The sequence below is a fragment of the Neoarius graeffei genome, chromosome 2 (genome assembly GCF_027579695.1).
Source record: "Neoarius graeffei isolate fNeoGra1 chromosome 2, fNeoGra1.pri, whole genome shotgun sequence".
Taxonomy (NCBI): domain Eukaryota; kingdom Metazoa; phylum Chordata; class Actinopteri; order Siluriformes; family Ariidae; genus Neoarius; species Neoarius graeffei.
Genome location: NC_083570.1, coordinates 54,892,021 through 54,904,228, shown reverse-complemented (window position 1 = coordinate 54,904,228; position 12,208 = coordinate 54,892,021). Strand labels below are relative to the sequence as shown.

At 44.1% G+C, this 12,208-nt stretch overlaps 1 protein-coding gene across 3 annotated transcripts in view; it reads left to right on the top strand.

Moving 5' to 3' along the window:
* LOC132881694 (von Willebrand factor A domain-containing protein 5A-like) overlaps positions 1 to 12,208 on the top strand; it is a 69,675-nt gene that overhangs the window by 23,316 nt on the left and 34,151 nt on the right. For all 3 annotated transcript variants that reach the window (XM_060914459.1, XM_060914460.1, XM_060914461.1), the window contains 5 exons: positions 6,714 to 6,916; positions 7,090 to 7,312; positions 7,508 to 7,674; positions 8,151 to 8,265; positions 8,427 to 8,602. In XM_060914459.1, the coding sequence (XP_060770442.1) occupies positions 6,714 to 6,916; positions 7,090 to 7,312; positions 7,508 to 7,674; positions 8,151 to 8,265; positions 8,427 to 8,602 (884 nt within the window). The remainder of the gene's footprint in view (positions 1 to 6,713; positions 6,917 to 7,089; positions 7,313 to 7,507; positions 7,675 to 8,150; positions 8,266 to 8,426; positions 8,603 to 12,208) is intronic.

The window sequence follows — 12,208 nt, the reverse complement described above, 5'->3', positions numbered from 1 at the left end:
GTACAAATGGAGGAAATTCAAGACTATTGGTACCCTCCCCAGGAGTGGTCGACCAACAAAGATCACTCCAAGAGCAAGGCGTGTAATAGTCAGCGAGGTCACAAAGGACCCCAGGGTAACTTCTAAGCAACTGAAGGCCTCTCTCACATTGGCTAATGTCCATGAATCCACCATCAGGAGAACACTGAACAACAATGGTGTGCGTGGCAGGGTTGCAAGGAGAACGCCACTGCTCTCCAAAAAAACCCATTGCTGCTCGCCTTCAGTTTGCTAAAGATCGTGTGGACAAGCCAAAATAGAACTTTTTGGTTTAAATGAGAAGTGTTCTGTTTGGAGAAAGGAAAACACTGCATTCCAGCATAAAAACCTTATCCCATTTGTGAAACATGGTGGTGGTCGTATCATGGTTTGGGCCTATTTTGCTGCATCTGGACCAGGACGTCTGGCTATCATTGATGGAACAATGAATTCTGAATTATACCAGCAAATTCTAAAGGAAAATGTCAGGACATCTCTCCATGAACTGAATCTCAAGAGAAGGTGGGTCATGCAACAAGACAACGACCCTAAGCACACAAGTTGTTCTACCAAAGAATGGTTAAAGAAGAATAAAGTTAATGTTTTGGAATGGCCAAGTCAAAGTCCTGACCTTAATCCAGTCGAAATGTTGTGGAAGGACCAGAAGCGAGCAGTTGATGTGAGGAAACCCACCAACATCCCAGAGTTGAAGCTCTTCTGTATGGAGGAATGGGCTAAAATCCCTCCAAGCCGGTGTGCAGGACTGATCAACAGTTACCGCAAACGTTTAGTTGCAGTTATTGCTGCACAAGGGGGTTACACCAGATACTGAAAGCAAAGGTTCACATACTTTTACCACTAACAGATATGTAATATTGGATCATTTTCCTCAATAAATAAATGACCAAGTATAATCTTTTTGTCTCATTTGTTTAACTGGGTTCTCTTTATCTACTTTTAGGACTTGTGTGAAATTCTGATGATGTTTTAGGTCATATTTATGCAGAAACATAGATAATTCTAAAGGGCTCACAAACTTTCAAGAACCATTGCAGATAGCAAGTAGAAGCACACAGCTCAGGCATGGTGCCCCCCGTGGCGAACGTGTTTGCGACGCGCTCCTGACACCGATTTGTCTTTATTGTTTATTTTAGTAATTTTGATTGTGACAAATGCTCAGTGCTTGTACACTAGGATCACCTACAGCAAAGACACACTCCTGGCCATTGGTAAAATTCACCACGGGCCCAGTCCAGTCCTTCTGGACTGTAGCTTTCTTCTCTTCGCTGACACCAACCGAAGCTACACCCACACGATCCAGGCACCGAAAACGGAGGCGCGGTAAGAGAGGTGGGCTACATGCTAGTCTAAAGGCTATAGCTACAAGACCACCGCTACCTAGCCTTCTGCTAGCTAACGTTTGCTCACTCGAGAATAAGATGGATGAGCTGAGAACCAGGATAATATCTCAACGTGAGATCAGAGAGTGTTGTGCCCTGATTTTTATGGAAACCTGGACTACTGCAAGCCTGCCAGACCCGGCCATTGAACTGCAGACCCACTCCACGCACCGCGGAGACCGCACATCTGCTTCCGGTAAAAACAAAGGTGGCGGTGTGTGTGTGTGTGTGTGTGTGTTTATGTTAACAACAGATGGTGTACAGACGTACAGGTGGTTGAAAAACACTGTTGTGCGGACATTGAAGTGCTGATGGTGAAGTGCAGACCCTTTTATCTACTGAGGGACTTCAGTGCTGTTTATGCTGGCTGTTTACATCCCGCCGCAGGCCGACCGCACTACAGCGCTAGGATTATTACATCATCGGCAAATACGAGACTACACACCCAGACGCTGTATTCATCGTAGCCGGGGATTTTAATCATTGCAACCTCAGGACTGTGCTACCAAAGTACCATCAACACGTGAGCTTTCCGACAAGGGACAACAACATCCTGGACCATGTCTACAGCAACGTGAGGAATGGCTACAAGGCTGTGCCCCGCCCCCACTTTGGACAGTCTGACCACATCTCTGTGTTCCTCTACCCAGCTTACAAGGCCCTTCTCAAACAAGCCCCCCCCCAGTGAGTAAAACTGTTAAAGTCTGGAATGAAGAGACTGATCTGGTGCTCCAGGACTGCTTCAGTTCTACAAACTGGGATGTGTTTAAGACTGCTGCTTTGAGAGAAGACTGTTCTGTGGATTTAGAGGAATATGCATCTGTGGTCACCAGCTACATCAGCACGTGCATTAATGACATTGTCCCTACCAAGAGCTGCAAAATATATCCAAACCAAAAACCTTGGATTAACAGTGAAGTATGCTACATGCACGCTCCACCGCTTTTGCCTCTGGCGACGCAGATGGATATAAAAAGGCCAGATATGACCTACGCAGATCCATCAGGGAAGCCAAGAGGCAGTACAGACTGAAGCTGGAAGGTTACTACAACACCTCAGACTTCAGATGCATGTGGCAGAGCCTGCAACACATCACCAATTTTCAGCAGAAGAACAGCAGGGTCACAGCCAACCACAACACATCACCAGATGAGCTGAACGAGTTCTATGCTCGCTTTGACACCCTCAACACCAACCAACACAGAGGGATTCTACCAACAGAGGCAGCACAGAGCTCTTCACCTACTGTGACCATAACTGAGGTGAGCAAGGTCTTCAGGAGGACTAACCCCCGAAAGGCAGCCGGCCCTGACAACATCCCCGGCCGTGCTTTGAGGGCCTGCTCCACACAGTTAGCAGAGGTCTTCACAGACATTTTCAACCTTTCCCTCTCCATGTCTTCTGTGCCCACATGCTTCAAGACCACCACCATAGTGTCCCTCCCAAAGAAAAACAATATAACATGCCTGAATGACTATCGCCCAATTGCACTCACTTCAGTTGTAATGAAGTGTTTTGAGAGGATAGTCATGTCATAAATCAAAAAGGACATCCCAGTCACAATAGACCCCCTTCAATTTGCATATCGTCAGAACCGTTCCACTGATGATGCCATCAATGCAGCCATCCACACAGCCCTATCACACCTGGAACACAGGGACACCTATGTTCGAATGCTGTTTGTGGACAACAGTTCAGCCTTCAACACGGCCATCCCCAGCAGACTGACAGAGAAGCTCTCCACCCTTGGACTGACATCCTCCCTCTGCTGCTGGGTCCTGGACTTTCTCACAAACAGACCCCAGGCTGTCCGAGTCGGTACCAGAATATCCAGCACCAAGACAGTGAGCACAGGGACCCCCCCCCCCCAAGGCTGTGTGCTCAGTCCACTCCTGTACACCCTCTTCACCTACGGCTGCACCCGCACCCAGAACAACACTTCCATCATCAAGTTCGCTGACGACACCACTGTCATTGGGCTGATCACTAGCGGAGATGAGCGTGCCTACAGGGAGGAGTTGGCTCAGCTGGTCTCTTGGTGCCAGGAAAATAACCTCTCCTTGAATGCTGATAAGACCAAGGAGATGATTATTGACCCGAGGAGGAGAGACCAGCACGCCTCGCTGCACATCAACGGGACACAGGTGGAGAGGGTGAAAACATTTAAATTCCTCGGAACTCACATCAGTGAGGATCTCACCTGGACACACAACACACAGCAGACCATCAAGAAGGCTCAACAGAGACTCTTCTTCGTGAGGAAGCTGAGGAAATTTGGACTGTCCACCAAACTCCTCAGCAACTTCTACAGGTGAACAGTGGAGAGTGTCCTGACAAATTCCATCACTGTGTGGTACGGGAACTGCACAACTCAGGACAGAAAGGCTCTCCAGCGTGTCATTAAAATGGCACAGTTCATCTGTGGAGCTGTCCTCCCCCCACTACAGGACATTTACAACACCCAGGTCACAAAAAGGGCACAGAGCATCATCAGGGACGAAACACACCCACAACACAGACTATTCACGCTCCTACCATCTGGCAGACGCTACAGGAGTGTGAAAGCAAGGACTACTAGACTGACGAACAGTTTTTACCCTCAGGCCATCAGACTTTTGAATCACGGATTATAATCACCATCTACCTCTATATTTCCATCAGGCTTTTGAACCACGGATTATAATCACCATCTACCTCTATATTTCCATCAGGCTTCGAACCACGGATTATATTAGCAATTTTTGCACAAGACATTGCACAGTATATCTACCTCTATGTTTGCACATTGTTTGTTTGCCTCTCTCTTTTTTTTTTTTTAAAAAGACATTGCACAGTATATCTACCTCTATATTTGCAGTTTTGTTTGCCTCTTTTTTTAATGTTATCTTCTTTTTTCACTCTACCTTTTATATTTTGTATTCCATATGCACTTTATATTTTTTATATATATATTTCTTTTTATATTGGTAAGCGTAGTTTGGTCGGGCAGTTGCAAAATAAGAATTTCATTACCCAATAATAAACCGCTGTGTCTGTTGTTGTGTATATGACAAATAAAAAATCTTGAATATGCTTCTGAAGGATGCTAATAATAGCCTAAGATTAAAAATCTATATGAATTTGCCAATTTCCAGGCTTTATGCATTGCTCCTTGGAGCATATATCATATGCCTTGAAACGGCATTTCCGTCTGAAGCAAAACATGGCGTATTTGATACCTTAATAAATATAGTTTGGTTCAAGATACCAACTTCATATTTTGTGAATATATTAATGAAGACATGCTCTTTCTAGTGGTACAATTCTTTTTATAGTAGACTTTGTCATGAGCAATATGCATTTGAAATCTAGGCATGGCATGATTTTTTTTTTTTTTCGTTTTTAATGCCTCGAAAATTTTATATCTTTTAGAAAAATACTTCGTCCCCAAATAGTACTCTAACATGAGAAATAAATACCAAAATTTGAAAGATCTGATGTTCTTCAATGTGGAAATATGGTACAGAGGGCCATATCTGCTCCAAAGCACAAATAATTTTTTTAACAGAATTCAGCAAGCTATAAACTGACTAATATGCAACTGTGGATCTTATTTTGTAGTAGTTAAAGACATCTCGTACCTAAGAACAACTCCTGAAAATTTCATGCATCTAGCATGAATTGTTCAAAAGTATTGACTTATTGAACTTAGCATCTTTTTTTGTACCACTCGTTTTTACAATAAAATCACTGTCACACCCCATTTTTAAAGCCCTAATCTCTCAAAAACTAATAAAGATATAAGGCTGATTTTGTATGGTGTTTACTGGGAATAATAACATTAGTTTGTAAAAGTATGAAACAAATCGGAGATGGTCAGTTGGAAACATTTTCTGAAATCTGGTGATTTGAGGTTGATTTACCCTTACGCTACACTATAAGACTGAAATTATTGAATACTTTTTGTAGTATTGCTTCAGTGTTGCCCTTTGTCCTGAGCATTCATCTCACAGCCCAGTGTTATTTACTGCAGTCATGCCATCTACACTTTGTAGAAGCATGGTCACACTACCAACACTTAAAAATAGTTGCTGCATCTACATCATTTTGTATGGTAAAGCATATGGGCCATGACGGGGTCTTAGTAGTGCATTCAAGTCCACCTCATATATAGTACATGTTATCAATTTTTTTTGGGGGGGGGGGGGGGGGCATGCAGAGAGACTGCATCTGGGGCGGAGAGAGTGTCTTGAACAACACTGGTGTAAAAGCAATCAAGCAGCTGAAGAACAGCAAGATAGCTGGACCCAGCAGTATTCTGGCTGAGGTGCTTAAGGCTGACATGGAGACTACAGTTGAGATGCTCCATCTCCTCTTCAAGATGATCTGGGAAGAGGAATAGGTGCCATCAGAGTGGAAAGAGGATATATTTTTCAAAAACAATTAAATTTCTCAGTTTCAACATTTGATATGTTGGCTTTGTCTCGTCTCATTATCTCTAGCCGCTTTATCCTGTTCTACAGGGTCGCAGGCGAGCTGGAGCCTATCCCAGCTGACTACGGGCGAAAGGCGGGGTACACCCTGGACAAGTTGCCAGGTCATCACAGGACTGACGCATAGACACAGGCAACCATTCACACTCACACCTCCGGTCAATTTAGAGTCACCAGTTAACCTAACCTGCATGTCTTTGGACTGTGGGGGAAACCGGAGCACCCGGAGGAAACCCACGGGGAGAACATGCAAACTCCGCACAGAAAGGCCCTCGTCGGCCACGGAGCTCGAACCCGGACCTTCTTGCTGTGAGGCAACAGCGCTAACCACTACACCACCGTGCCACCCTATGCAAAACATGAAACCACAAATCATTACTCTGAGAAATGTTTTGTGGTTTCATGTCTTGCACAACCCACAGCATCAGATCCACCATTGGGTAATACATATACATGTCATGTGTGTATGACCCATCATAAATACACGACATGAGATGAATGTTCTGCAACACAAACTCCAGGAAACATGCCCAGACGTCCAAAATTTGTCAAATCATGTCAGAATTTACAAAAACATGACATTTTAAGACCTTATACAGTATTCCTAAAACCTACTGTAAGATGTTTTAAGGATATTAAAGGATCCATGGCAAGCATGACATTGTGTGCCCTACTTTAACATTACCTGAGTCTTTTCATACCTGCTGTGAAAAATATTTTCGGAAAAATGCCAAATGAGAAATATAGTTTAATTCCTGCCACCTTTTTGGTCCCTACACACTCCTTCTGATCATTTAATAATTTCTGTATGTTTCTGGCTCAGTTCCCCTGAAGCACATCGAGGTGGATCTGCAGGTTCAAGGGCATGTAGCGGCAGTGACCTCCACCCTGCAGTATGTAAATGAGGAAGAGCAACCCCTGGAGGCTGTGTTTGTCTTCCCCATGCCTTCAGGAGCTGCTGTCTGTCAATTCAGCGCCAAGGTTGCAGACCAGGAGATAGTGGCTGAGGTTCAGGAGAAACAGGAGGTGACTGAAGCTGAGCTTTCCTGAAAATGATAAACTAATGATCTTGCCTGTAGTATCCTGTAGAGTAGTTAACAGCAATGTCAGTGCAGCATGCAATATAAAATATAGGTAGACAGTATGTATCACACTGAGAGGGAATATAACATTAACACATACATTTGCCTCTGTATCAGGCGCGAGAGCAGTATGACGATGCCCTGAGTTCAGGTCAGCAGGCTTTTCTGCTGGAGGAGAGCGAGGAGTCTGTGGACGTGTTCAAGCTGAGTGTGGGCTCTCTGCCCCCGGGCCAGAGTGCCACCATCACCTTCACCTTCATCACCGAGCTGAGTGTGCAGGCTGACCATTCACTGCAATTCTGCCTGCCAGCAGTGCTCAACCCCCGCTATACACCAGCCGGTATTAAACACACACATCCACCAGCACATGCCTTTCTGTCACATGCTGAAGACACAGTATTGAAAAATATGATATACTTCACTGTCACATACTCATCTCAATGTAAGGCATTATACTGATCAAATAAGCACTTAGCTTAATGGGTAATCTTACTGTTAAATGAATCCTATAATCTGTTTTCTGCTTTATTTTCAGGTACAGGTGGTGGTATAGTATCAGAGATAACATCAAGTTCCACTGGCATTCCCTACTCTCTCTCTTTTACTGCACACATAAGCTCTCCAAACCCCATCACAAAAGTGGAGTCCAAATGTGCTCTCGAGCCTCTGATGTTCCTCAACACAGACCACACAAAGGCAAAGGTGTTTCTCTTTCTCTCTCTCTCTCTCTCTCTCTCTCTCTCTGTGCGTGCATGTGCGCGCAAGAGAGAATTTTTAAGAATTTTTTTATGTGACTTATCTAAGTGATTTTCCAGTAAGTGTATAATGATTAAGTGAATTAAGTCTCAATTTTACTGATTCATGGATTGAAAATTGTATCATTTAAATCACAATGTCCACTGGAATTAAACAAAATGACAAACCCAAAAATGTCCAAATATTTATTTCAGGACCAACGTATTTTCGTTGTTATGGGAACATTTAAATTTGGCAGTAAACAGCCACACGTCTGCATATAACTGAAAATAGGATTCTATGTAAGCAGAGATTTTTATCAGAAAACTGATCATTTGTGTTTGTGCATCAGCGTATGTATACTGTACTCTGTGTGTGTGTGTGTGTGTGTGTGTGTGTGTGTGTGTGTGTGTGTGTGTGTGTGTGTGTGTGTGTGTTTTTAGGTAAGCCTTTGTGCAGGTCATAAGTTTGACCAGGATGTCGAGCTGTATCTCTATTATCAGAATCCCCATCAGCTAACTGCTATAGTGGAGTCCGGAGCTCCCACAGCACAGCCGGGTACAGTTTCACCAATCCCTTTTCTCAACTATGGTAAAAGGAAAAAAGTATACGACTATTAAAACAAGACAGCAAAAAGCAAATCTAATTTTGGTCATGTGATAGTTCTTTCTTTTCTTATTTTCCTTTTATTACCTTTGTTTGTTTATTTTTCCTCTTAGGGACTCTCATGGGAGACCCTGTGGTCATGGTCAGTTTCTATCCAGAGTTTCCTGAGTCAGTGATGTCCTCTACGTCATCGTGTGGGGAGTTTGTGTTTGTTATGGACAGATCTGGCAGTATGGGCAGCAGAATGCATCATGGGCCGGATGCACAAGACCGCATCAAATGTGCCAGGGTAAGACTCAACACTTAACTGATCTGTAGCTATTTTTCTTTTTTCATCGTAACAGCTCTTGCCATATAAAAAATTATAACATTTTTTTCAAACGAATTTAGGTTTATTGATAATTAAATAATAATAATAATAAGAAGAATAAGAATCATCATCATGGCAGCACAGTGGTGTAGTGGTTGAGCCCAGTGGCCAATGGGGGCCTTTCTGTGTGGAGTTTGCATGTTCTACCCGTGTCTGTGTGGGTTTCCTCCGGGTGCTCCGGTTTCCCCCACAGTCCAAAGACATACAGTACAGGTTAGGCTAATTGGTGGCTCTAAATTGACTGTAGGTGTGAGTGTGAATGTGAATTGTTGTTTCTCTCTGTGTCAGCCCTGCGATGATCTGGTCCAGGGTGTACCCTGCCCCTTGCCTATAGTCAGCTGAGATGGGCTCCAGCTTGCCCACAACCTTGCACAGGATAAGCAGTTACGGATAATGGATGGATCATGGTAATAATAATAATAATAATAAGTGGAAAGCGAAACATGGCAAACAAGCCAGCCTTCATGTCAGGCTTAAAGCTGATCCTATCTGACTGGCTGTTCCATCAATTTTCCTCTCCAGTGTCCACTCCACAGACAATAAAATAGGCTGCATAAAACTGCTTCTGACCTTCTAAAACAAAATGAGACACAGTTGTGCCCTCATCTTCACCAAGACATGGCTGTATGAGGGCATCACCAATTATTCCATGCAGCTTCATGGGCTAACCATTTTCTGAGCAGACAGGATAGCTTCTTTGTCTGGTAAGATGCGTAGCAGGGGCCTGTGTGTTTACAGCAACAAGGAATGGTGTACAAACATGGTCATCACTCCAGCACACTGCTCAGTACTCTTGGAGATCTTAGTAGTCAGATGCAGACCTTTCTATCTCCCTAGAGAATTCACCTCTGTGATCATCATGGCTGTTTACATTCCTGTTAGCGCTACTGCTATTGCTACAGCTAATGGAGCCCCGGGTGAACTCTATAGGAAAATCATTGAGCTACAGATGGCTCACCCTGACGGCTTCTTCATTGTCACAGGGGGTTTCAACAATGCATTGTTAAAGGGTAACCACAGCGAAAAATAAACATAGGCTAGAACTATTGCAGATTTTGCACAAATGCATTTTGACTACCCTGTATTGTCACACTGTATCATCTAAAGTGGTGTGTTAAAATTCTTTGGCATTCCCACTCACTTTAGGGTGCAGCCATATTGCCCTTTTATGGGCAGTGTCAAAGGTCAGCATGGCATAGAATCGTTGATAAGTTTCCTGTATCTTGATTGGACCGCAACGCAGCAGGATGTATAGAACAGTTTTGAAAAATGGCAGCGTGCAAAGCCTATGGTTGCAAAAATAATAAACATGATGATAAGGGAACACATTTTTTCTGTGTTCCATTGCTGACAACCAAACAATGTAAATGATTTGCTGAACAGTGGCTATCAACTTGAAGAGGTCACACTTTAGAAACAATCTCCTCCTGTAGAAATTCTGTTGTTTGCAAGGACCATTTGAGCCTGATTTGCTTTGAAAGGAATCTACAGGCCGAGCTCTTGGGCTACGCAAGTCATGTTATGCCGCTTTTCCACTACCAACGCGGCTGAGTTGGGCGGAGCCGTGCCGTGCTGAGTTGGGCTGAGTCGAGCTGAGTGGGGCTGTTGGAGTTGCATTTTGACTACAACCGCGCTGAACCTTGCTGGCTGGGAGTGGGTGGACACATTGGGTGGAGTTAGCGAAAGTGGGTGGATGTCACGTGATGTCGTTAGGCGGTGCAAACAGTGACATCAGTGACCTTTTAAGCGGTAGTCTCACGACCCAGATAGTAAACAATAAACATGGAGGACATGGAGTCGTTAGTGTTGCTGGTCTTGGTGCTGTGGCTTGTTGTCACCGACAACGGCAACAGATACTGGCAAGAGCGTGTAGATGAGGCGAGGCGCATAAGGCTTCAGAAATTCTCGTAATTCTTCTTCTTCCGGGTTTACAGTGTTTACAGATCCCAGCGTGCTCGCGGGGCGTGTGTGGGCATGTGAGGACACTCCTCCTCACCAATCGGTGCACAGGGGAGTGTCTCCTCATGTCCCTAGCCCCACTCGTCTCAGTTTAGCTCGCTTCAGCCCCACTCCAAAACTGTGCAAGTTTTGGGTGCTGAGTAGGGCTGAAGCGAGCTGAGTCGTGCTGCTCTGAGGTAGTCGAAGCGCGAGCCGTGTCGGGCTGAAGTGAGCTGAAAAAGGGTAGTGGAAAAGGGCCATTTAGATTCAAACCCAATGCTGTGCCAACAATATTCCAACACCATCCACAGAAAAGGGATTCCGGCAATACAAGCCGATTTAACAAGAATAGCATAGACATTCAAAGCTACTATATATATATATATATATATATATATATATATATATATATATATTTAGGCACTGCCTATACCTCCTGATGAGTGTAAAATGTGTTGGTAAATAATCCCACAATATTTTTTTTAAAAAGCAAATTAAAAATAAGCGCTGGATAAAATCCCATCTCTCTTATATAAATGAAGATACAAATTTCGTTGTCCGATGGTCCAGTGTTTATGAAATATGTTGCCTTGCACTTACGATCAGGTTCACTATGGTTGCAAAAGCCACTTACGATCAGGTTCACTATGGTGGCAAAAGCCATCAAAAATCAGGTCGATGCTTTACCATATTCTCTTAAGTATGGAGCTTTGCCTCGCCTGCTTTGCTCCACTATAAACTCAGACTTGACCTTGAGCTGTCACTAGCCTGTATTTAGACCATATAAACTAGTGTGGCATGTTGCATGTCTATACCTGTATCCACACACAATAAATAAAGAGACTTTATAGCTAGTATCGATTTGCAAGTTCTCCATCTGGTGCTGTCCCTCTCACATCAGGCTACCATGCTATCATGGTACATGCTACACACAGGTTATCATGACCTGTATATAGTCCATTTCCAATGCAGGCTTGTGTGCAACATACGTTTTCAACCCGGGTTTATCCATCCATTCATTATCTGTAACCACTTATCCTGTGCAGGGTCGCAGGCAAGCTGTAGCCTATCCCAGCTGACTATGGGTGAGAGGTGGGGTACATCCTGGACAAGTCGCCAGATCATCACAGGGCTGATAAATAGACACAAACAACCATTCACACTCTCATTCACACCTACGGTCAATTTAGAACCACCAATTAGCCTAACCTGTATGTCTTTGGACTGTGGGGGAAACCGGAGTACCCAGAGGAAACCCACACAGACACGGGTAGAACATGCAAACTCCACACAGAATGGCCCCTGTCGGCCACTGGGCTCGAACCCAGAACCTTCTTGCTGTGAGGCGACAGTGCTAACTGATACACCACTGTGCCACCCCAAACTGGGTTTATCTGTGAAACACTTCAGTCACTGTGCCCATATTGTAGTGCATACAAGTTTGTGCTCTTTACAACAAACACATTGAATGTCAGTTTTCTGCTTGGCACACTTTCTACATTGGCACCATATAGCTGCCAAACACTTTTACCTGCCTTCCTGACTTTGCGCTTTCAAAGCTCCATTGATTTCATCATTGGAATCATC